The 27,181-nt window shown below is 35.1% G+C and overlaps 3 protein-coding genes across 5 annotated transcripts in view; 2 read left to right on the top strand and 1 right to left on the bottom strand.

Moving 5' to 3' along the window:
- LOC131025745 (uncharacterized) overlaps positions 1-27,181 on the top strand; it is a 774,387-nt gene that overhangs the window by 135,192 nt on the left and 612,014 nt on the right. The window lies entirely within an intron of this gene.
- On the bottom strand, positions 12,930-15,656 carry LOC131026297 (U-box domain-containing protein 30-like). 2 transcript variants are annotated; one of them, XM_057956124.1, is made up of 2 exons: positions 15,369-15,656; positions 12,930-15,140 (listed from the first exon to the last, which is right to left on the bottom strand). In XM_057956124.1, exon 2 carries the CDS (start codon positions 14,765-14,767, stop codon positions 13,418-13,420), a length of 1,350 nt encoding a protein of 449 aa, XP_057812107.1. In that variant the 5' UTR covers positions 14,768-15,140; positions 15,369-15,656; the 3' UTR covers positions 12,930-13,417. The 2 variants fall into 2 exon arrangements, with proteins under 2 accessions (XP_057812107.1, XP_057812108.1); XM_057956125.1 differs by having other exon boundaries at positions 15,290-15,629.
- On the top strand, positions 16,470-21,035 carry LOC131026301 (delta(14)-sterol reductase-like). 2 transcript variants are annotated; one of them, XM_057956132.1, is made up of 13 exons: positions 16,470-16,627; positions 16,717-16,834; positions 16,916-16,986; positions 17,176-17,232; positions 17,608-17,699; positions 18,139-18,186; positions 18,450-18,570; positions 18,707-18,753; positions 19,030-19,111; positions 19,889-19,965; positions 20,090-20,209; positions 20,611-20,685; positions 20,753-21,035. In XM_057956132.1, exons 1-13 carry the CDS (start codon positions 16,580-16,582, stop codon positions 20,904-20,906), a joined length of 1,110 nt encoding a protein of 369 aa, XP_057812115.1. In that variant the 5' UTR covers positions 16,470-16,579; the 3' UTR covers positions 20,907-21,035. The 2 variants fall into 2 exon arrangements, with proteins under 2 accessions (XP_057812115.1, XP_057812116.1); XM_057956133.1 differs by lacking the exon at positions 17,176-17,232.

Here is a 27,181-nt window from a genome sequence, read left to right as displayed (position 1 = left end):
AATCATCTGCCATGTCCGTAGACGGCACCACGGCAGACTAAATTATGACCTCCTTATGATGCCCGAACTTCGCAGCGGCCTGCGGTGGAGAATCCTCAGACCCGGCCGCGTCCTCCCTATGCGATCGCGCTGCCGGGCTTGCGGCCTCGCTATCGTCTACAATGATCTCCTCATCCACGGAGCTGTCAAATACTCCATAACAACCATGTCCTCCGTGCTAGCTTGAGCATCCAAGCCAGCTTCTATGGGCCGATCGAGAACGGAATTATGAACCGGTCTCATTAAGGACTCCAGTAAATCTTGTCCCAAAAGCGAGTCATCCCTACGCGCTTCCGTATTGTCTCCATTCTCTAACTCCATATCCTCCAGCACCTCAAACCGATTACTTTTTTCCACATAATTCTTTCCAACAGTAACATATTCACGTCTGGGCGAAGACTCCTCATCATTATCCAGCCCAGCAGAACTAGGCACCTCATTCGCGTGCTGTCGATTCTCAATAGAGCGGCTCTTAGTCTTCTTCCATTGTCGAGATATGTTGTGATGCTTCCTGCCCCGCAAACTATTATCCTGTTCAGTCTGCTTAGTCGGAGGAGCAGGCTCTTTGCCCGAAGAAAGTTTCCTGCAGTCATCAGTGGCATGGCCAATCGTAGACCAAAGACAACAGAAGTATGGCAAATTCTCATATCCAAACTCAATTTCATAAATATCATCATTACATTTAACATCAAGAAACTCAGGAATATCCAAGGCCACATTCATCTCAACTAACACCCTAGCAAAATAACCCACCGAAGCCCTAGCAGACATGCCATCAACGAGAATAGGAGTGCCAACATGCCTAGCTACACCAGAGAGAACTTCAGGATGCCAAAACTCATGCAGGAGATTAACGATACGGACCCAAACCTGAGCAGAAGAAGAAACAATCTTGTTCGGATTGAAGTTGGGAGTCCATGCCTGAAGAAAAAAAATCCCTACACGAAGACGCCAAATAGATTTTGTGAAAGCCAAAGCATAATCCTCAGGTGACGAGAACTTCAAAGTGAAATATCCTTTGCCCAGAGGAATAACCTGCCATGGAGATGGCGTTTTCCAAAGGATAGAGAGCTAAGTAAAGATATCCGCCGCAAATCTCAGCGAATCGCCTTTGCGAAGAAAAACCCTCCCATGAATGGCATGCTGAAAGGATTTGATTTGCCGTTGACGGAAAGCCGAGGAGATAGAAAGACACGGCCCGTCGTCCACCATAACGGGTTTCAGCACCGCAAAATCATGAGCCGGAATGTCTGCAGGACGTCTCGAAGATTGCCTAAGAGACTCGGCAAACGACTTCACGGGAGGAGTACCGGACGGACGTCGGACTTCCAATTGATCATGCGACGGGGGAATATCGCAAATTGTAGCAGCGGCCGGCGGCCGCACCAGCGCCGACCTCACCAGTAGGATTAGGGTTTGACACGTCAAAGACTCATCATTATTACGCAGCGGTGGAGGGATTTCACGGTTGGCAGTAGAGGCCGCACCAGAGCCGACTTTGTTGACGGCTGAAACCCCCGAGGATTTAGGGTTTGAAGAAAGCAACGAAGATACATCATCACTATGGTTGAGCCCAAGCTTAGCCGAGGCAGAGGAAGGGTTGGTAAAGTTATTTGAAACCGGCGGAAGCTGGAGAGCAGACCAATCTCCGGCCATCAAACGGCGACAGCAGAAGTAGGGTTAGGGTAGAGACGCATCTTTCCACTTGTTATCGAGCGAATCATAAATCAAAATATAGGAATGCGTCCAAACCAACTGAGCTAATTGCTCAATTGTTTGTATGTCCTATAATACTTGTGTAGTTGTTGAGAAGTATGTGCATTATCTTAAAGGAAAACACCATCAATTGGTTGGCAATTTCAGTTATCATATCGGTTTGATATTGTTCATTAATAAGTGAGATAATCAATTTCAACTGTCACCTCATCAGTTTCGGCTGCCACAGTGGCATTTCCGATGCCGGCATAAGAAAAAATCAGTCATCAAACGAATTTGTGACAAAAACGAAAGGTTAGGTATTTAAAAGTAGAAAAATTAAAATAGGTGCAAAAACCAATTCCGTGTAAACGTTAGGAATTTACACGCAATTAGCCCTAAAAATAATAACATAATATGAATGAGATTATATCCAGCGCAGATGAACATGTCGATAATTTTTATGAATAAGCATTTTGGTATAGGTTCGAATACTGGAGGGAGCGAGATTTTCATCATATTTAAATAAATATGCATGTTCATCAGTTTTATTAGTTTGTTCAAAGAATTTATTAATTTGTTCATTATTCTCAATTCTCAACACATTTAGGATTCTCAATAGAACCACACGAGAGAGAGAGAGAGGGAGAGAGGTTCAATTGAGATTTCTAAATATTTGTAGAATTGAGATTAGATCTAATCCATCTATTTTATGTAATCTAATGGCTATCAATTTCACCGAATTTTTTTTATGAACATGTACATAATTTTGATGAGCGCGACATATTTTATTTAATATGTTCACTCCAGGATTCAAACTCGTGTTCATCAAATTATTAACATGTTCATCACAATTATTGATTTGTTCAACATTTTACAATTTCGCAAAATATTTAGAAATCTCAATTGAACCTAACCCTATATATAGGGATGGGCTAAAATAATAACACCTCTTAGGGTGTGTTTACTTTGGTAGTAAAATTTTCATTTGAAAAGGATGGATAAGAAAATGTGAGATAATATTATCTTTTTCTCCTTTTTTTTATCATGTGTTTACTTTGTTAGAAATAGATGGATAAACAAATTGAAATGTTGGAAAATATTTTCACACTCTCCCAATAGGATAATATTATCCAACATTTGTGAGAAAATGAGTGAAAAAGGACTGCCCGAATAATTTTCCAGCCTGACCGGAGAAAATTATCCATCATAGGAAACATGTGAAAATGATGGAAAATATACTTTTTCTAACATTTTCTATCAAAGTAAACACACCCTTAAAATATAAAATAGGAATAATTTTCAGCCCTTACATAACCTCTTAGAATATAAAATATGAATCATTTTCAGTCCTTAGATAACCTCTTAGAATATAAAATATAAATCATTTTCAGCCCTTAGATCATCAACACCTAAGGTTGATTCATCACCTTGTTGGATGAATTCATGGTCCCGAGTTCGAATATCATAGGTAGCAAAAAATTTATTTTTCGCAATTCATACGCGTTCTACATAAAATTCATATATTTTAGCTAGTTCGTATTTTATATGTTAAGAAGTGTTTATATCCTAGCCCTCCCCTATACACTAGAGATCAATAGAGAAAGACATCTTTGTGAGGAATGGAGAAAGGATCATAGGCGTTGATTTGAAGCAATCCAACGGATCTGCAATTTTTGGAATTATACACTTTAATAAATTCGAAAAGGCAAGGGTTGTCATTATACTCTAAATTGTAACTGAAAATATCTATAATTTTTATGCTAAGATATGGTGCATCCCATAATTTTAACTTATTATTTCATACGGCTGATAGCATGCACTACAAAAAATAGTCGGAATACCGAGGATATCACCAACGACAACTCTGCCCTTGGTAATTACTGAGGGATTACCGACAGGATAAAAGGCGGATCGACTTTTAAACAGCTACCGAGAGATTACATACGGCATGGCCACCATTGGTGATCATCGACGGCACGCGCCACCGGTACCGTTTATTTAGTTCTAAATTTAATTTGCGATAATAGTACCGACAACGTCTTTCCTCGGTAATCATCGAGGGTGGCCTTGCCCTCGGTAATTACCGAGGGTAGGCAATACCGTCGGTAAATTTTATGCGGGTCGTGTAATACCGACGGCACAATCAGGCAGATCAAATTAGGGCGTGTCTGTACCCAATCACCATTTCCGCCGCACCTCTCCATTTCAGCCACAGGAGCCACACCTCCGCGCCGCTCCACCGCCGCCGTTGTCGTCCTGCTCCGCCTCGCGACCACCACGATAAGTTCCTATCCATCTCTTTCGCCTCTCTCTCTCTCTGGCCCGCTCTCTCTCTCAGCGGATGGTTATGTTCGAACAGTTTATGATGCAGTTGGGTCAGCAGCTACCTCCTCATCCTCCCCCTACTTGATTAGGTCTCTTCGTCTTGTCCACTAAATATTCAAACGCTTCCTACTTCATAGATATTGAATATATATTTTGGAATAATATTGCATTTCTATTTTATATTTATCATTTGCTGAAATAGTTATATATGACTATTGAACTTCATTGGATGTGCTGGTGTTGTTGTGATTGTATAATTGAGTCGAGAAAAAAGGTACTTAAAAATAATAATAATAATAATAATAATAATAATAATAATAATAATAATAATAATAATAATAATAATAATAATAATAATAATAATAATAATAAAAAATTAAAGATTAAAAAATTTTAAAAAAAATTAAAAAATGATAAAAAAAATACCGACGAAAACGAGACCTTCGTAATTTACCGTTATTCTTTCACCTGCACCACAAGTCTTAGATATCATCTCGACATATTATAAGGTTATGAAATGTATGATATTATATATTGAAATAGAGTTTAAATGAAATAATATGTGTTAATTATATCAATAATACGAGTGTTCTATACTGGTGATCACTCGAAAGGAACTTCAAGGTTAATCGCGCTTGATTTAGAGCACAACTAAGATGGGTGACCCATTGGGAAGTTCGTCTTAATTAAGTTCAAAATACAGTACAGATACCAAAATACTTGTGAGGTGTAAACTAGATTGATTAAAGAAATAATAATAAATAAATATTTTATCGAAAAAAAAAATCACTGATGAAAAAGGTGCCCTCGGTAATTTTCGAGGGCACCACCGTCGGTACAGTGGACGAAAAAGTTATCAGAGCTCCGGCGAGAGTACTGACTCAACTAGAAACACCTCTAGTTTGACTTGCAATAGAACAAGGACATCCTAGCGATGGTAAGTTGACTCAGTGTCATCTCTCAAGGAAGATCTTTAAGGGCAATTAATTATGTCACGCGAAAACTTTAAACTAAGGATTAATAAACTAGAACGTGAAATTAAACTTGACTTGAAATTAAACTTAACTAGGCGAAAAAGAATTATTAACTAATGCTTGTAAATTAAACTTAACTAAAACTTAATCTTAAAATTATCTAAGCGAATTAAACTATAAAACCCTAGGCAAGATTTAAACGCAATAAAGTAAAAGAACTTGGAATTTAAATACTAACTAGAAATTTAAATACTTGTAAATTAAAAGCTTCTGATCTAATCTAACTAGGCAGAAACAAAATTGCATAATTTAAAGGAAAGCATCATAAAAACGCATAAACTAAATTGCATAATTAAAAAGGCAGAATTTAAATTGCAGAATTTAAAGAAAGCAAGTAAAATCAAATAAATAAACTTGATTAAGAAATATCGTAAATCGTCTCGAGAAGCAATCTGTCACGTAATTACAACTCTAAACGAAGAACTAATCTAAAACATGAATTAAAAGAACTATAATAAACTTAACTAAGACCAGAAATCGAAACTAAGACTAAGAAAGCAATAAACCTAAGCTTTGGCTGCCTAGCAGAAACTAAAGATTAGGGCAAGGGATTGATTCTAACTAAGTGCCAGAGGCAAAAGGATTGTGTTCTTCTTCACATTCAAGCCTCCTTTTATAGACTTCTTTCAACCCTAATTAGCATCAAACTCGGCTTCAAAACTGGACTCTTAAGGTAATAGAATCGTGCATCCAATGGTAATCCAGCTGGCAGCGTGCTCTGCAACTTATCTCCACTCTGGCGAAAATCGTAGCTCTGGCAACATTAGCGAACTCTGGAAAGGTAAGGCAGAGCTGAAAGTACGGTCTGGAATCAGCGAGCTCTGGCGAGTAGTGCAGAGCTAAAAGTCAGCTCTGCATCGTTAGCTCTGCAAAGTTCAGAGCTGAAAGTCAGCTCTGATATGTTGACTCTGAAGTAAAGTGTTGACTCTGTCGATCTTTAGCTCTGCTCTGCCAAGTTAACTCTGGTGCGTAGTCAGCTCTGTCAGGTTAGCTCTGCTACTTTATCTCTGCTCTGACAGTTTGTTCTGCTCTGGAGATTTTAGCTCTGCATAGGGAAGTTTAGCTCTGGAGACTTCAGCTCTGACTCTGCAAGTTAGCTCTGCTCTGCTACAGAGCTATCCTCGCAGCTCTGCTCTGACGAGCTTTTCGACTCTGGCGCGGGCTTTTCAGTTGTGGTGCGGGCTTTTCAGCTCTGTACACCAGAGTGTGCCTAAAAACGCCATTCCTAACCCAAAATCTCCAAAATTATACTCTTCCATCTATAAAACCTAAATCTCCTGCAAAGCATAAAACAAACCATAAAACGCACCAATTTCCAGAAGATTTAACTTAAAATATGCACATGCAAACCCCCAAAATTAGAACAATTAAGCATAAATCAAGTACCAACGGCGCCGGTGCCCACGATAATAACCGACGGTGCCGCCGTCGGTAAGGTGGCCGGTAAATAACTCAAAAAATCACCAGATATCTCCGAGGACTTTTATCGACAACCGTTTGGCGCCGTCGGTGATGTCATCACCGACGACCATATTACCGACGGTAGTTCATTGGTAATGCTGTCAGTGATGCTTTTTCCGACGCCATTCAGGGGATTACCGATGACGTTTCCCCTCAGTAATCCCCGTATTTTTTGTAGTGATGATTTTGCTAATGGTCTTTGCATATTTGGTAATATTTGAATCATCCTATCTTTCCTTTTTCTTTTTTTTCGTTGCCTTTTTTTCTGTCCATTTATATATCAAATTTTCTTATCCTTTATTACGTTTGAGCATGGTAATTAATCTTAAAAATATCACACCATCCCTATTCCTATTCCCAGTATGTTTGAGGTTATTTATGTTTTTTTTTTCACAATCCTTCATATACTCGAATCCCTATTCCTATTCCCAGTATGTTTGAGGTTATTTATGGTTTTTTTTTTCACAATCCTTCATATACTCGAATTCATGCCAGTTTATATCATGTTCATTATCAGTCTGATGATATTACATTTTAAATTGTTATGTATCTCTAGTTTCTATGTTGAATACTATGTTCATCCAAATTTTTTAATGTGTATTCACAAATTAATATTATCTTAATAAATAATAGAATTTTCACCTAATTTTTATTTTAATTAATCTAGTAATTAATTATGCAAAATTTAAGTCTTAATCGATTAAATAAAATTAGTAATTCATGTGCATTTTTATTTTTTCATTAGTACGTTTGTGTATCAAGAGTTATTTCAAAACTTGTACATATTAATTTTCGTTCTTTGTACGATAAACAATAATTATATTGTATTTGAATATTGTTCAAAATGTACCTAAATAAGAATTATACTATTTCGAATAAGGATATTAATTTGTTGAATAACTTTCTTTGTACGATAAACATAATTATATTGTATTTTAATATTGTTCAAAATGTACCCAAATAAGAATTATATTTTTGCGAATAAGGATACTAATTTGCTGAATAATGTAACTTCAAGACGTACCGAATAAAAATCATATTTATGTGGATGAGGAAAATAGTTTGTTGAATAATCTATATGATACTCATAAATTGTGAATAAGGAATATATTTTGTTGAATAAAGTAGGATTATTCATGAATATATCCTATTCGAATATTGTTCAAGACGTACCAAATAAAAATCATATTTATGCGAATAAGGAAAATATTATACTGAATAAAGTAATATTATTCATGAATATAATATGTAACGAGTAATCACAATTTTGATATGAACAAAACACAATTTTTCAATGAACATAATATCAAACGAAAAATAAAATATCCGAATTGTCACATTCCAAAATCAAACAGATTTTGTAGACCATGATCCTCGCCTCACCGCCATGTCTCTAGCTTCACCATTCGAATATTCGAGCAGCACACTCCCACACCAATAATCTTCATATTGCACAACGTCGCCAGGAAATCGGGAAAATCCGCATATTTCCCCTTCTAACGCGCTGGAATGGGACCAAGACCTTCATCGGAGAAATCATTAAACGGACGTTAAAAGGCGGGGGGGGGGGGGGGGGAATTGGTGCGATAAAGCCATGTTGTAGTGGGCAGCTCTCCCCCCTGACGGTAAGGGGCTAAACGCGATAGGGACGCCATCGATAGGGGGGAATCTGGTACTTAACCCTATTATATTTAGCCCACGTTTGGTTGGGTGTTTTTAGAGGTTGGAAAGAGATTCAATTAATTGAATCCATTACTTATTGTTTGGTTTGGGTAATGACTTAATCATTACCCTTACTTGAGGGTACGTAACCCAATCACCCAATTTGTTATCCTTCAAAATAGAGGGGAAACAAAAGAAGGAGAATCCCTTACTAATGATTCTTTTTCATTGTTAAACCAAACACTCAATAAAAGTAATTATTATTGTTACCATTTCACTCCTTTATTTGATTCCATTCCCTTTCCATTTATCTACTTGAACCAAACGAGCACTTAGATCTAATTACCAAGGCTGACATTAAATAAAGAAACTAAAAATTGCCTCCCCGGTGATTAGCATATTATTAACAGTCAATGTAAGTCACTTCCTCTATTCTCACATCTTGATCGAGGTAGCAAAGTTCCATGTCTTTATTTTCTATATTTACACCTATAATTTTATGATTCATGGCTTCTATTTTTCTTTTTGCTATTTGTATATTTTTCGTTTATTTTATGACTTTTAATTTAGAAATTAGATTTATGTTCCTATTTGTTTATATCTGAATGCACTTGGTGTTGAGATTGAGTTTATCATTTCAGTAATTGATTCTTGGTTATATTAATTAAGCTGTGACTATTTGTTCTTGGTTATAAGATTGCAATGGTTAAATTATGTCGCATTTTCTAATCTGATGGCTTTGTGATATTTACAATTATCTGCTTCTCATATTATCATAATAATTATATGTATTATTGTTTTTTATGTTCTTTATTATAATAGTAGCCAAAATTATTGCACACAATTCATACATACGACTTTACATGCGATGCACGGAGCAAGATATATTATAGCTTTTTAGTTTTTAAAATGAAAATAAAAAACAATAATATTCTCATATTGTCATACATCTATTTGGTACAGAATTTCACACACCAATGAGATACCAAACTACCAATCACAATCTAGCAAATAAATCTATACATATATAAAAGCTGGTCCATCTAGCAAAAAAAATTTCTCACTCTTTTACTCAATCTATTTTTGGAAAGTTGATTTATATTTAGAAAGTTCACTAATTCATAGGATGATATATATAAGTTGCGGGGCCCACTTGCTACAATCTATACAGTGCTCTTTTATATCATGCAATTTATAGTTTTGTGAAAAATATCCTTTATTTCTGTGAATTTATATTTTTTTAGATAAATTTATATAAATATCCAATATTTAAAATTTAAAGCCACCAATATTTTTCAGTGTGAATTTATATAAATTTTGAAATATATATATATATATATATATATATTGTGAGTTTACCCGTGTGAATTTAAATATCCAATATTTAAAATTTAAAATCACCAATAGTAAATTTATGAATTTATACTTAGAATTTATATTTTTTGAAAAATATCCTTTTCTTGTGAATTTATATATTTTTAGATAAATTTATATTGAAATATCCAATATAAATTTATAGTTTTGTGAAAAATTATCAATTTCAATTAAATCTTTTGTGAAAAACATCTAATATTTAAAATTCATAATATAAATACATATAAATTGCATGGGATCTTGTAGTCATTTGCAAAAGTGAATATTATTTTTCATTTACACGCAATTTTTGACTATAGATTGTTTTTCAATTCAAGAGAATAAAAACTTATTTACGAACTCTAGCAATATCTCATATTAATTCTTACTGATTTACACGCTAAACAAAGGGATTGGTATGCATGATCAATGGGATTTTTTGTATGATCTTCACAGCTAGACGATGAAGAAGCCTTATTTCAAGGTATGCATGACGTCAAATTTGTGGGGGAGAGAGAGAGAGAGAGAGGGTGATAGAGTGAAATGTGTAATTTGACAACATTCCTTATATATCTCCAAAAATGCAGCAACTTTTTATTATATCAAACCAAAATCAACTCCATTATCAAAGCATCTCATTTAATATAATATATTAAATATATAAGTTTCATATATATCTCCCATGAAATGTGCATCCCCATGGCCTATATAAACTAACTTTTCGTGTTAAAATTTTACTTACACTCCCTTCTCATTTTGATATTCATCATTTCTCTAATCACAAGCATGCCGACCATGTGGTCTATAGTAAAAAACTTGCAACCAAATAATGCCAGATTTACAATTAAAATGAGACTTGTGCGTGCATACAACCGCTCATCTCAAAGCACCAACAATGTTATCAGCTATGAGTGTATTTTTCATGATCGTGAGGTAAAAATTCTCTATTCACTAAACTATTATGTATTTAAGCATTTTTGCAACATTATTATGTTTTTCTAATTTAGTTGTTTTTTTTTTAATATAGGGTGACCACATCCATGCTACACTTGATCGCACGTTGATCCCCAAGTTCAAACATATCTTGAAAGAAGACAGTGTTTATGCCATAAAATTTTTTTTGGTGATGCATGATTCCAACAAAAAGTATAGAACAACGACAAATGTCTACTATATTAAATTTATTAATAGTAGTCATATAGTTGAAATTTATGAAGAAGGTTTTCCACGCCAACTATTTAACTTTAAAAGTTTTGAAGAAGTGGCCTCCATTGCAATGACAATATGCTATTTGGTAATGTGTTTATTTCATTATTTCCTTATACATGCATATTCAATTGATAAACTCATAATTCATATTTTTATAAACTCAACATTTTGATATATCTACATTATTGGTATGCATTTATATATGTAGATGTAATTGGTGTGGTTTATCACAAAGTAGTTAAACTGTACTTTGCAATGATGGAAGACAAGTTGAAATAATGTTGGTTGTGAATTCAAGTTTTATCGGTTGTGAATTCACGCGAATTCACAACCAACACTTGTTATTCACAACCAATACTTGAATTTAGTTGTGAATTCGAGTTGAATTCACAACCAGTGAACAGTGGGTATTTGTAAACTTTTATATGTAAGGATAAAATGGTAAATGTGGGTATTTTTTTAAGTTTTTATATTAGTGGGTAAAATTTATTTTTACTATAGAAAAGTGGCTATTTCCAAAATCCACTCTAATTATATTGTATATTATTTAATTCCTTAAAAGTTGACAACCTAGTTAAGTTACAATGTAACTTACCTTCATTCTTTCGTTTTTCGGTACTTTTCGTTTCACCTCTATTTAGTACATTAGTAAACAAAAGAATGAGAGGGGAAAATGAATAATTGTGTTGTCTTTCTTTTGCTAAAAACAAAATAAAATAAATACAAAAATTAAAGTTTGGGCATGATTCGTTACGCCTACATACTAAAGGATGTATAATAAAAAAATGCAAGTTTTCCCTTCAATCAGTAGGTCGGGGTTTGAGTCATCCAATGTTTATGAAGCATGTGTGTGAATTGTAAGAAAAAAAATTAAAAAAATTGCCACCACTTTAACATTTAATATTATTAGTGTCGTAATAATACACTTCACTTGGATATCAAATAAATGTTGAAAAATATTCTTTAGTCACACAATAAAAAAATCTTGTTGATTCATATAAGTAATTAAAATTGCATACTATATGAGAAAAAAAAAAGCAAATAAGAGAGAAAGAGAGAAAACAATTTTGTTTAAAACTTTTAACTCCTATCATTTTAAACATGAATTTAGATTTCACATAATATATAACATATTAAAACTTAGGTAATGATATTTCGTTTAATATGTAATTGAATATTTTACATTATTTGAATTACATTATTTTTTTAAAAAGGAAAAATAAAGAGAAAAAATAAAAATAAAATTGTATAATTGAGTGTGAATTGTGGAAGAAAAATATGATGATGGAATCTAAATACCAAAAAATGACATTTAAAAAAAATAATGATAAAGCTGAGTTGTTAATGTTTGTATTGCTATATTATATTATATTATATTATATTATATATATTGATGTTATATTTTTTATATAAATAAAAGAAGATAAAATTGAGAAAAAAAGAAATTAAAGCAAATTAAAAAATAATATATAAAACGAAATATAGCAAATGAAATAAACCAAATAAAACCAAAAGATAAAAGATAATGTATGAAAAATAATAGGAGAGAGAAAAAAATTGGTTTGATACTTTTAATTTTTATAACTTTTTTATTTTAACTCTATTTTTAACATAATATATATCAAATTAAAACTTTGTTTTATGATCTTTAATTTAACATGCACATTGAATATTTTATCATTACTCACAATATATAGATTTTAGAAAGAAAAGAAAAGAAACGGTAAAAATAGAGGGACAAAATAGTTTTCTTTCAATGGGCTAAAAATATTAAATTGTATTTGGATTGGATTGAGTGTCCCAAAATATAGGCACCATTGTAGACTTTGTAGTTGAAACGAAGAAACTGAATTTTTAAAATTTGGCAGTAAAATATAGCCGTTTAACTGGTCTTTTATATATTATATAGATAAGATGAGAAGTTTCCAATTGTCTTTTCATGTATTATTATTTTTTACATTGATTTTTATGTAATTAAAAATGATAGTCTTAAATATATTTTAGTAGTAATATAATTGGTATAACAATTGTATAATAAAATATTTTTAAAACTCATTTATTTTAGAGATTATACAAAAATGTCTTCGAGAATATGTTACAATAAAACTTTAACAACATATGTAATCCCGTGCGAAACACTAGTTTAAATTTCATCAGCACTCAAACCAACTCGAAATTCATTAATAATTGTACAAAGTGGAAAGTGGAGGCAAACGCCCCTTTTTCTCTACATATCTACACTCTGTTAATCCCCACCCCCCACCAAAAAAAACAAAAAAACAAAACTTGTACAAATATGCAGAAAAAAATTAGAGGGCCTTCAAACATCAAAGATTCAAGAAATGTGGAGATTCATGGAGCCAAGCAACTGCTCACCTATTACAAGCTCCAAACAAATTGCCATGATCCACAAACTGTTGCACCTTCACATATTTAGAAATCTTTATCTTGACACTTATTCTGGTGCCATATTGTAATGCAAGGAGCACGAGCCACCTTCTCATTTCACGATCAAGGCATGTTTACATACAAGATGGATCTCCACATTTGTCAAACCCAAAGCTTGGAAGTGCATTCTCTTGCTCCAGCAGCTGTAGAGGTAGCAATGTGTAGGGAGATGATCAATCTCTCAATGCTCATTGCATTGTCCTAGTAAGTTTGCACTTGGAGATGAAGATTGTGTCTGAATAATTGAGGCTGCAGAGCTTCAAAAGCTCGGCTGCACGCTGCTTGAGCGCAGGGCTGTAGCTGCTCTGGATGACGAGAAGGAGCTTTGTTGCAAGACCGGCTTCCACTGCAACTGGGGAGCATTCTTCTGGTGATAGTTTGCATATAGACCACAAAATTGATAAGGTATATTCTGTACAATTCTCAGACACTCTTATCAATAGCTTCACAACATTAGGTATAGTGCTCGAGCAATCCTTCAAAGCTCGTCTCCCTTCAGGCACAGACGACAGGATATCCAACACGAAGAGGGCCAGCTCCACGCACTCTGGACTCAAGGCTGGTATCAGCTCTACCAACTGAGGTATAGCTCCAATGCTGACTATCAAACCTCGGACTTTCTCATGCATGCTGATGAGCTTAAGTAGGCCAAGACCGGGGAAATGGCCATTGGGATGCCTCTTATCTCTCACCAATCTCATCAAGGCAGCTAACAAACTAAGGCTCGAGACAATCTGTGCCCTAAAATCCTTCTCCTCCATAAATATCTCAATCAGCTTAACACAATTCACTTTAGTCTCTGTAGACCCTTCATTGAGAATATCAACAATGGATGACACCTTTGCTGGCTGCATCAGGTTCTTCTTGGATTCAGAATTCAGGTTCAAGCTCACAAGAATCGCGACAACTTCACAGCCTACGGCATAGGAAGTGAACGGGCCAAGAAAGGATGAAAGGAGAGCTACCCCTCCTTCATCTACAACAGCCTTCCTAGCTGTTGAATGCCTCACTACCACTCTCCGCAGCTCTTTGAGGGTCTGAATTCGTGATTGACCCTTAACCCTTTTGAGACTGCTAAGAAGTTCGGACGCCCTGCCTTGGGCGTCCTCGGATTTTTTCTTCATTTGGACATACTTCTGAGAAAACCAAGTGAAGATCAAATGGTGAAGTGTCTTGTTTGAAGTGATTGTGTCGTCCCACAATTCTTGCATTGTGGTGGGACAAGTGTAATGCCCCAAGCTAAACCATTTGAGAATGTTCGATTGCTCGTAGGTTTGGCCAGTGCAGAGGGTGACAGGATCGTGCATTGGCTCAAGAGAGATAGGGCATATGAAAACGGTTGGAACATCAGATAAATTTAGCTCTTCAATCATTTTATTGAGATCCAATTTCTCTCCTGCCACACAGTTATAATTCCCAGCTACGATTCCACTCAAAACTCCATCTTTCACCTCTGTATCTACATCTAATATACACCCACCCAAACTAACCTCAAATCCAAGAATCCCTTCTTTCTTACAAGGCTGAAACATAGGCATCTTAGCAACCTTTATTCTGCTACAAGGACTGCTCAATTATCAAACAACAGCAACCTCTTGTAACAAATTAAGCCTTTCAACAAAGAGCATTACATCTACTGCACACATGTGTTTGAATGAAAAGGGATAATGAAAGAATGAAAAATCCCTCACTTTCTTTTACATCAATAAGCAACAATGAACTGCTTGGGTGGGCACATCTTTTGTTTTTCCCCCTCTCTCTCTCTCTTTGTTTCTCTCTCCACTTTATCTATTTTCCCCTTTTACCGGTCAAAAGACTCATCACCATCATCATACAACACATCATAGAGCACTCATACTCAACACTCTTCCCAAAAATAAATCTTTCCTTCCTTCCCATTCAACCCGAAAACTACAAAAAAAGAAGCGAACAATAAATGAGCAAACAAATCGAAATAGACAGAAACCCAGAAAATAGAAAATAGAAAAAGAAAGAAAGACTCAATTTTTAGAATGCAACAGAAATTCAAAGAAAAAAACTGTCTCCCAGATAACAAAAACCTGTGAAAATGATGATTCAAATGCAATCCAGGCAAAGAGACAGATAACTAGAGAGAGAGGGAGAGGATAGAGAAAGCACCTCTGGTCCAGCAAAGGCTCCTGCCTGTCTGTGCTATATTTCCTTTCATTTTTCCTCCTTTGTTTCTGGGCCCAGATCCACTTGATGCTACAGATACCCGATAGAGTATTACAGAAAAATATAACCACCTCGAATTTACCAAACAAATACGAATTTCAATAGCATAGTTTAATGTGAAAATGTTGGGAATTCATAAATAATTTTTTGTTACAGTAGAACTGTGGGGAGCGATAACTGTTGACCGCCGTTCCAGTGTTTCTTTGACTGTATGCAGCTCGGCCTTTTCCCGTGTGGATTTGACTGCTTTTTTCCCACTTTGTTTGCACTTCCAATCATCTACCGACACGTCATTATCTCCGCAACTTGTTAAAATTCAGTTTTGGTACCCCAACTTTGTGTTTACTACTTTTCCCTTAACCTTTTGGCACCACGATTAACTGGATGACAATTTTGTACATAAAATTGATAGGTGAGTCTAATATTCTCTCATTCCTAATAAAATATAGTACTCCCTCCGTCCCAGCTTAAATATCTTGTTTCTTTTCGGCACGGAGATTAAGAAATGTGTATAAAGTAGATAAAGTGGATTGGTGAAAATTATTTAAATATTAAGTATAGAGAGAGAGTGTTTGCCAAAAAAGGAAACAGGACATTTCAAGTGGGACAACCCAAAAAGGAAAGCAGGACATTTCAGCTGGGACAGAGGGAGTATTCATTTGTTATTTTGGTTCGTCCTCATAAAATATATTCAGTTCATTTTTAACAAGTTTTTTACTCACAAAATTATTTTATTAAAATTCATGCTATTTAAAAATGGATACTGCCGGAAGGAGGGAGTAGAAAGAAAAAAAAAGGAGTTAGTAAAAAAAGAGTTGGAGTGAAAAAAATAGTAAAAAATTATTGACTTAGTAACTAATGTGTTTTTAAATATTGAAGAAAGAATTTGATTATCAATTAAATAATTATTATTAGTTTAATTTCTATATTAATTTGACTAATCACTCATGAGATTGAGATTTGGAGAGTGAAGCGGTCTTTAAATTTTTTCATTTATTTGTATAATTTACCAAAAAAAAAAGAAGAAAAAAAATAGCGCTAAACCAGCTTCACACACACTTACTTACTATCTGTGAAATATTCCCCATTAATTTTGTATTAAGCTCAAACATTTTTTTTTAAAGCGGAGATAGTGATTGAATCTCAAGTTGAGGATGGATCTCAGTCTGCTTCTCCTTGCCTTCACTCCTTCATGGACTTCGGTTACTCCGCTTTCCCTCTCTACTCACAGATTTCTGTCTCGCTCATCTAATTCTGACGAATGATTATCTTGCGCTATATTTTGCGATAGGTCGCTATGCTGCTCGGATATGTCACTTATCTGGCGATTGTTGGATCCATTTTACCGGGTAAAGTTGTACCTGGAGTGACTTTATCCGATGGAACTCGCCTGCATTACCGTTGTAACGGTCGGAAATACGGCTTTCTTCACTTCTGTACTCCGATTTTGAGTTCGTTTTGATTTATCCTTTGCTTTTGTGTTGCTCCAGGTTTATTATTGCTTTTTTTATTGGTTTTTCTGCTTGGAATTGGTGGCTGGATGGATCTCTTATCACCTACTGTGAGAACCTATTTCATTTGTAGTTTTTACTCATTGCTCATATTCAAGGCCTAATGTTATACTTTATGCATATTAATCGAGATTAACTTGAATTTGAAACTTGATTATTATCCTTGATAATGTTTCACTTCAAATATGTGGTTGATTTTGGAAAGAAGTTATCCTAAAAGTGTATCCTTTTCTATGTAGGCTATTGCTGATAGAGGTCTCGAGCTTCTATCGGCAACACTAGTGTTCAGTGTACTGGTAAGTTTTAGGATTGGCTGCTCGTTTTGTTTTCTTCATGTGAAAGGGTCAGAATTGTTGTATTAGCAATGTTGTCCCCTTTTGTTAAATGTAAACATATTTACATTTGTTTGCATTCAAATGCAAGTACTACTGTCGTAGAGCATTTTTCAACATCTTGCTCCATCTAACCACATTTACATGACTGGTTGCTTGATTTTACAACTGTGCATCAAATATGCATATGCATGCAACTATGCAGCAATGCCAACTTTTGTAGATTTATCATTAAGGGTTCCCTTGCATCCTTTACGACCATCAACTACAACTCGTTGGTATCACCTTGTTGTAGCTATTCGATTTTCTTAAATTTTCTGTATCATGTGCCTGTTCCAGGTAACAAATCTTCTCTACATGGTTGGCTGCAGATCCCGTGATCAAAGTTCTTCTTTCAAGCCTCACACCACAGGAAACCTAATTGAGGACTGGTAACAAATGTAGCATTTTACTAGGGATATCTTGACACATATTTTCTCCTATGACATATTTGCTTGTTGGTTCCTTCTGTGAATGCCAAACAATGTATATACTTTTTCATATTGCTTGTAAACATGCATATGGTTTAGATAATTGTTAATTTTAATATGTGCTTCTTTGGATTATAAAATAATGTACATCTGTTCCAATTGGCATGTCTAAATGTATTGGTTTTGAACTATGAACAGAATTATTATATGCCTATATGTCTAGTAATAAGTAATTCATAAAGAAAATTATGCAAAAAGAAGTAATAATGATTATATATATGAACTTTGTACAATTAGAGACACATTATTTTCATGTTGGTTTAAATTTTTCCCAACTGTTGGAAAATGATCAATCATCAATTGCACATCAAGTTCTAATCTGTAGAACGTCATCTGACAGGTGGTTTGGGATACAGCTGAATCCTCAATTCATGGGACTCGACCTCAAGTACATTTCTAACCGAGAAACTTAGCTGCCTTGAGATTACAAATCCTCAAAAATCACTCAGTAAATAATGTTTGATATTTTATTGTGATCTTTAAAAGGCTTAGTTGTATACTTATCTTTAAACTGCACTTACTTAGTGACATGGCAATGCTCATTTTATGAACCGTAGAAAATTATTACAAGGCTAAATTGCATGAACTGTTATAAATAACAAACTTATCTAAGCTATAACATCTCATCTAATATAACAATCTCTTCCACAGATTCTACTTTGTTAGAGCTGGTATGCTGGGATGGCTTCTTATAAATCTCTCTGTTCTTGTAAAATGCATTCAAGAAAGCAATTTAAGCCAATCTATGATTCTTTACCAGCTATTTTGTGTTGTAAGTTGATACTGTAAGTTGTTTTGCTTTTTGAAGGTTTCTTCTCTAGTTTACTTCTTCTTTGTTTCTCCCTTTTTTGGAATTTTCTTCTAAGCTGGGTGGCTAACATCCTTATCATTGTTCCATTCTAATGCAGATATACATTATGGATTACTTTGTACACGAAGAGTATATGACCTCCACGTAAGTAGATGACTTTGTTCTTGCTAGTGTTTGTGATTTCCACTGATCTGGCTTATTAACTTGTATTTTTGTTGTACTTAGTACTTACAAGAGATATTTTCATTGGATGTGATTTTCTCATTACTGAGTTTTTATCCTCTAATAGGCTAATTACAACTAAAGTTCTTCCATCACTATCTAAGTTTAAATGTTCTCTATCCTCTAGTCAGTTATTAGCAATTTCATTCAAATTTGACAAATTTGTTGATCTAACCTCGATTGTTGGCATCTTCTCAGATGGGACATAATTGCTGAGAGACTGGGGTTCATGCTGGTGTTTGGCGATATAGTCTGGATACCATTCACATTCAGTATCCAGGTATACAACAAATGCTTTTTGCTAAAGATATGTAATGGTTTTACCAATTCTTCCGAATCATCTAAGCTATGTTAACATCCTTTTAATTAGGCCACATTTCTAATAAGTTATCTTTATGTAATTTTTTGAGTTTCTAGAGACTTTAGAGTAGAGACATTGTTAGTTTGGGACTGATGCATATTGCTAATACAAAGACAAATACCCCTTTCTCAGACTACATACTTTTGGCTCACAATAGAAACTGGTTTTGGAATGTGTTCCTCCTATGAATAACTTCATATTTTGCATCTTAGTTTCATATAGTTATCTATTGTCTATACACCTCCAATTTTCTAGAAATGCCAATATTGTCTATGCTATATGACTAAGTATTTTCACTTATTTGTTTTGTGCCTTTACTCTATTTATGCAACAGGATAGTCATTATACTTTACAATAAGAAAAGTTGATCTATTCCCATGGTATTCCTCATAATATTACTAGAACACTATCTCAAAATATCTGATTTTTGTTTGCTCAAATTCAACTACATTGAGATGGTATATTGCTGCAGTTAGTGTGTTCTACTCGTTTTCTTTGTTTTTGTTTTACTTTCTGAGAAGCATGCACCACAGTGTGGTTTATTTACAATTAGAATAGTTTTTTTGTAAATGCATTGCAACTTATTTTATTGAAATTTTATGTTTTGTATAGAAAATACTTTCGAGCAACTTTTTTTATATTATTTTAAATAAAAATGAAAATGTGGCTATTTATTTATTTCCCTGTGTTTGAAAGGGTTGGTGGCTTCTAAGGAATAAAGTGGAGATGACAACTGCTGCTATTATTGCAAACTGTCTCGTCTTTTTTATGGGGTAACATTTTTCATTTCAGACATAGCTTCTTGTATTGCAGCTGTGTAGTAGTATGTTTACAATCTTGTTGGTGCTTCAGGCCAAATTATTTATCTATTTTCTTGTTTTGCGAATTTTTGGGAAGGTATCTGGTCTTTAGAGGAGCTAATAAGCAGAAACATGTGTTCAAAAAGAATCCCAAAGCACTAATTTGGGGAAGACCTCCAAAGGTCATTGGGGGGAAGCTGCTTGCTTCTGGTTATTGGTATGTTCTTCTTTGTTGTTTGGAACTTTTGGTGTTCCTTGATCTCCAACAAGTTTATGAAATATAATGAATTGACACATTTCAATCCTACGGACATCTAGTGCCCTTTACACCCCTTGTTAAATCCTTGCGCATCTCAAGCCCATTAAGATAGTTGAGACAAATGAAAACATTGCGGATGGTTTTATAGCCTGAGAGTTTGAATCCTATCGAAGTTAGTTCAGTGTTGTATCTGTAGCATTCTTAGATGGAAATCACAACAAATACTATGCTAAAGTCAGGTTACTGGAAGCATTATCTAACCAACCGTATTAATGAAGCTCAATTTTCAGATGACAACAATTTTCACCTTGAATATGATGCTTCATCGTATAAAATTCGTCATGCTCTCCCTTATTCAGGGGCATCGCGAGGCACAGTAATTATCTTGGGGACTTGTTGGTAGCTCTGTCCTTCAGTTTACCTTGTGGAATGAGGTAACCCTGTATGCTTTTTCCCCTTGATAAGAAAGCTGGAAATAATGCCTACATAATGTCTATGCAGTTCTCCAGTTCCATATTTTTATCCCACATACCTTTTCATACTGCTAATATGGAGAGAGAGAAGAGATGAAACGCGGTGCACGCAGAAATATAAAGACATTTGGGCAGAATACAAGAAAGCGGTTCCGTGGAGGATACTTCCATATGTTTATTAAGTGCAAGGTATTGTCTTATTCATTAGCCATTGAGGCTATAACCATTTCCATTGCCGAATGGGGTGTGACTTATGGATATATTAACTTATTTCAGAGATATCTAAGCAACCACCCACTGTTTTTTTTTTTTTTTTTCTCTCTCTTTCTTTGGCTTGCAGCATTTATGCTGTTTTGTTAACTTGCGAGTTCCCACTAGATTTCTTGCTCACATGTCAAATTTCATTATATTGAGCTATTGAGCTTATACTAGTTATTGTAACTTGTAAAATATTATATCAATATATACAGAAAAGAAATAAAAATACTAGTTCCTCCATCCATGAAGAGTATACCACATTCTTGTAGAAATTTCTACATGAATCTAGAAGAGCATAATCTTCGTGTGGATGGAGGTAGTACTTCATCCGTCCCATAAGAGTGCATATTTTGTTATTTTGGTTCGTCCTACAAGAGTGTATTTTTATTTTTGGACCACTTCTTTCACTAAATAAGTGGATCCCTTTTTCCACTAATAACACATTCACCTATCATTTATTAAAACTCGTGCCACCAACAATTATGAGCACTTTTACAGGACGGAGGGAGGGAGTATATTATAAGGGACTAAAATGGAATTAATTCAGCAAAAACCTCTGCCGGGTCGGGCACAGTTGAGCCCAATATGATCGGGCTCAAACAACCCATTTCCATCTCGGAATGAGACTCATGCTTGCTACTACCTGATTGCAGAGATTCTTTATATTTTTGTTTTATTTTTGTTGAGATTGGTGAATTCAAGGTGACATTTTAAGTTTTTTTTAGGGAGAATTGGGGTTCATTATAATGGATTTCACCATAATATGATTACATTTGCAATAAAAGTTGTTGCGAGTGGTTAAATATTCAACGATGACCATTGATCAGGCCTTTTTAAATGGATAAACATCTTGAAATGGGTCAACATAATGTAGAGAATTTACAACAATAATCATAAAAAAGTATGCGTAATTTGCAAGTCGGTAGTCGTCTTTATTCTCAATAAACAACATCTACAACTTCCATTCAAAAATTAAAAGTAAAAAGACTTTGAAAAAGTTTTGTGGTATAGGAACGTTGTATCGGTGTACGATTAGCAAATAGGCAAAGACACAGGAAAATAGCGCCAGTTATTTAATCAGCTTTTTACCCGCAATAATAAATTTTCTTAGAGATGTCTGAATGAGGAGATATATTTGCAGTGTTTTATTTTTAATTGGAGGTAGGAACAACTCTCCACTACAATGACAGTCTCAGTGGCCCTCATCTGACTCACTTATTATTCAATCTCTTCAATCAATGATTGTTGGGTGTTGTTATGTTGAGCATGCCACAAGTGGCTTTCATGTATGTTTGTTTGCTTCTAACCTCATCTTTTTTCACTACTTTCGTTCTTTTTCTTTCATTGTTAACTGCACTGCGGTTTTTCACCTTTTTCATTAATCGACGATCAATTATATCTTATAAAGAAAAAGATTTCTTTTTGCTTATCACAAAATTTTGGTCTGTTGATGTGTACTGTTAGGTCCGGAGGGTCTCGAATAGGTGTATGGGGAGGGGGGGAATACACCTATTGGCTATTTTTCTTTCCTCAAACTGAGGGATCTCAAGATAGAGATCAAAACGAAACTTTACACATAAACTGTGACACCTGTTAACTGAAAGGAGTTTTGACCAAACAGAGTTGACGACTGATACTGAAAACTCTTCAGTAAGGAGTTATCAGTTAAGTTACTGGAACTTAACTGATGCACGTAAGGGCTTCAGTCGAGTTTGCTAAAACAGAGATGATAACACTATTCCTGACTATCAGAAGATAGATCAGTCAGACTGATATCATACGCAGCGGAAATAAACTTAGTTTCGTAATAGCCTCGGTTGAGCACGTTGTTAGTCTTAGGTTTCTCTTTGCAGTTATTCAGTATTCAGTTTATCAATTGAAACAACACAAGTAAGAATGTAAAACTGAAAGCTGTAAATAACACAGAGACTTTTACGTGGTTCGGAAAATCCTTTCCTACATCCATGGTCGATTGATCAGACCAACAATCCACTCCGCAAGTGCTTAACAGGTGCACTGCAAACCAAACCGTGTGCTTACCGGGTGCACACAACCGTACTACTGAAGAAACCACTTCTTCAGTACCCACACTTCACTCGTGTCGGATTTCTCGCGCTTAGCACAACCCGCGCTAAGACTTCTCAGAGTCAGAGTACCTTCCTGAACTCCAAATCACTCAAACACTCTACTCTTTCTTCTTGAAAGGAGGTTTGAACGGTTGCCAACTGTACTTCAAAGAACAAGTTCTTTGGAGCAAGTTTGACCTTGGCTTCTGGGTAAACAGAGGGTTTGCCTAAGGTCTAAGAGAATGTATGTAATCAGCATTGACTGATTTTGGCTTTGGAATTCTCTTCTTCGATTCAAGCTTTGGGGAGGTTAAGCTTTAGGCTGAGTAGCGATTTTGGCAGAGCTTCAGCTTATGTCGTTGAATCGGTGAAGATTGAAGTTGATCCTCGAGTGCTATTTATTGGAGAGGTCTTGAATAGATCCGTTGGCGGAGAACTTCTTCGAGATTTTTTCCGTTGGAGAGCATTTCGAATTTGGACCGAGGCTTCAATCTTCGAGGTTCCTTGTTTGGTGGAAACGGCTCTCTTGAAGGTCAGGAGATGTGACGTCTCTGATAAAGTAGCCACCAAATAGGAATGACTTCTGCAGAGATAAGGAGATCCTGAGATCTCTGCATTTAATGCGGCTGTACTTTTGTGAGTATGTGGCTTCCTTTGAACGTTGGAAGTTCAGTCCGGGAAGAAAGTTTAACTGATACTTGACTTTAGTATCAGTCCGATGAATCCACGCGGCACGCATTAAGTAATCAGTTCCGAACTGATTCTTCAACTAATACTTCAGTTTGTATCTTCAGTCTTCAGTCCTTCGTCCTTCAGTCTTCAGTCTTCAGAACCGCAAGCTAAACTAGAAACGAACTCTAACACTTGAGTTCAAAACTGTTCTAGTCTATTACAATTAAGACCTATGGATTTTGGTATCATCAAAATAAGGATTAAGATATTCCACAAGGTTCCCAACATGTACAATTAAATCAATTTAACAATGAAAAAAAAAGGTTCTTTAGTGAGCCTTGTGTTATGGGATGAGCCTTTCATCCCATAAGCTATGCTCACGTCGATCGAGATTTTCTTTGTATAAAATTATCTATACTATTTTTAGTGTTTCATGTGTATATGTTATTATCTTGTTTCCAATTTTTTTTCATTTTTTTCAATTTGATTTCTTATATTTAGAAACAAATTATAATTATTAATTAAAGTGTGGAGGTCTATGACTGCAAGTTCAGGGATTGGATAGAAATAGATAAGTCTTAAGAGACTAAGTCGCAATGTTGTTACAAAGGTGGTTAGGCTAACAGCTGAGGCCGTTGATATGGTTATTAGCTTATACCCTGAGCTAATTTTTGGTGATACTTATCTACTCTTTTGGGTGATATGTAGGGTTGAACATTTGGGCGGTTCAGGTTCAAACCCAACCAAACCGAAAAAATCGAACTCGAAACGCCCTTAAATATTGAAGCCAAACCAAACCGTTTCATTTGTCAAAACCGAACCAAACCGAACCGAATCGTAAATTTTTGGTTCGATTTAGCATAAACCATTTCATTTTTTAATTATCTAAAACTTGTTCCTGGTAGCTAAAAAATAGGCCAAATTCACAAAAAAGTGAAAAACCACACCTCCACAATACAAGTTAACCACAAATCCACAAATGCATACCTAAAAGATATTATGTGCACCAAAAAATAAAATCCACACAACTACAAGTTCACAACAAAATAATTCACACAATTATAAGTTCACAACAAAATAATCAACATAACTACAAGTTCACAACAAAATAAAAGGCAAAGTGTTCAAGTTGTTCAAACTGTTCAAAGTCTTCAATCTTCATCCCTCTACTTTCATGGAGAAGCGAGACCATACATCCGACCGCTGCTTTATAGTCCATTTGTTTGTGTTAGTTGTTGATTCATCAGTTGTCTCAACTATATGCTCTACAGGTCCACTTGTTTGTGGATTCTTGTCTTTAGAACTTAATTTTGCCATCTACAAAAATATGAACAAAATTCAGCCACTACCTCATATTTCTAAAAAATATGCACATATTCAGCACTATCTCATTCAATTCAGCAAAAATCAAATTAATTTAGGGAGTCAGCTTAACTACCTCGTATTTATCAAGAATATGCACAAATTAGACACTACCTCATATTTCTATCGAGCAAATTAGCAAAGAATTCAAGGAAACAACAAACTGACTCATATTTCTCAAGAATATGTTACGTCAGCAAATAGCAAATTAATTCAGCAAATCAACAAAGAATATACCAAAAAAAATTAAAAAAAAATAATCATATTTCTATCAAAAGAATCTTCCAAAACAACAGGCTTGCCGATGCTTTAGTTAGGCTGGAGCCTCGGCGGCTGGGCGACGGTAGGACAGGGCGGCTGGGCGATGGCGGGTCTCAGAGCGTGGGCAACGGCGAGGCTGGGGCCTGGGCAACGACGACTACAATTCTACGAGCCTAGAGCTTGGGCGACGACGTCGCGGGTCGGCTGAGACCTAGGCAAGAACGACTAAGAGCCTTGGGTCTGGGCCACAGCGATGAGGGGCCTGGGCGACGACATTGCGGCAAGGTTTAGGCGTGAGGGACTTCATTACTTTGCTTATGAAAATTAGTATAATTATATATTTTTTCCAAAAGTATGTGAAATGTATTTTGCTTCAATATTAGAAATTTATACTCATTATTTAACTTCTATGTATATTTAATTCAATATTTAACATAAAATTTAGATGTAACAATTAAAAAATGATAATTATTTAATTAAAAATTGTATTTTTATATCTCTAACAGTTGCATATTAGTTATTATGTAAGTTGATGTTCAAATGTTACTTATTTATGCGTGTATTTATTCATTACAAATATAATATTGTCAAGATAAATATCTTAGTTAATTTTTTTTAAATAAATTTTCGAGCTCGACTAGCCCGACGGCCTAACCCAAACCCCGAACGTTTAGGGTTAAGGTTGAAAATTTTTAACCCGAATTTTCAACCTGATTAGCCCGCTCATGAATAACCCGATAATCCGATAGGGTTATCCCGAAATTCAGTGGGTTGGCCCGATTGACATATCTAATAGATATTTTGTTTTGGCAATTTATGTATGGTGTGTGGTGTGTTTAATCGGTGTGAGAATCATGTGTTTCTCATATCGTGTTAGTATTCGAATAACGGTGTACATGGTGGTACGATATGCATGGCGTGTGTTAATGATAGTGTTAGAGTATTTTTATACTCTAAGTATTGTTGCCATTGTGTAGACTAGCATGAGTGTCTTCACGAGTTCTACTTGTTCCTTCATGAGTTGCTTCCGATGTTACAAGTTTCTAGAGACACCTTCGCAACTTATACTTACGTGATTTGAAGATATGGTTGGAGATTTACTTGAGCCTTCCTACGGATTTTTATCCATCGGATCTCCAGATTGCATTGGAGTCTTTCTTCCTAGGGTTTCCGTGAACCCTAATCTGATCTGCAAGTCTACCCCTACGAGTCCTACTTCTTCTAAACATCTTTTGGGGTTTGGCTATATATTGAAGATGAAGAGGATTCATTTTTGCTGCTGTTTTTCGTGCTACTCTACTGCATTATTGAGAGTATTTTTGTATCCTTTGTTCAGAGCATACACTATATGTAAGTGTGTCCTAGTTTGTTGCTTATTTCATCTTGTAAGCATTATGGGTTGGTTTATTACTTTGATTCCTTGCTCCGCCCTGTTGGAGTAAGTTTAATTGTTGGGTTTGAGCGTTGAATGTGTAACATTCAAGCTTAGGGAGTGAGTTGTTAATTTGCTCTCAGTTATTCATGTTTTTGGAGGTTTGGGAAGATATAGAGGTTAGGAAGATCGAGTCTTCGCATGTAAGTCCTTTGTATATCTTATTATCACTAGTGGATGATTTACCCTGGGCATGACCCCCCAGACGTAGATGTTTTATCACCGAACTGGGTAACCAATTTGATGTTCTTGTGTTCTTTACTTTTCTGCACGAGTTTCTATTTGAGTCTCTCTGTGAGTTCTATCTTATGGGTGTGCTGTATCAGTCTCTCTACGAGTTATAACTTTCTGTGTGTGCGAGATGAATGTGTTTGGATAGGTGAAAATTTTAGATTGTTATAAATAT

This window comes from Salvia miltiorrhiza, chromosome 5, assembly GCF_028751815.1.
Source record: "Salvia miltiorrhiza cultivar Shanhuang (shh) chromosome 5, IMPLAD_Smil_shh, whole genome shotgun sequence".
NCBI classification, from domain to species: Eukaryota; Viridiplantae; Streptophyta; class Magnoliopsida; order Lamiales; family Lamiaceae; genus Salvia; species Salvia miltiorrhiza.
This window is presented reverse-complemented; position numbering and strand designations above follow the sequence as displayed.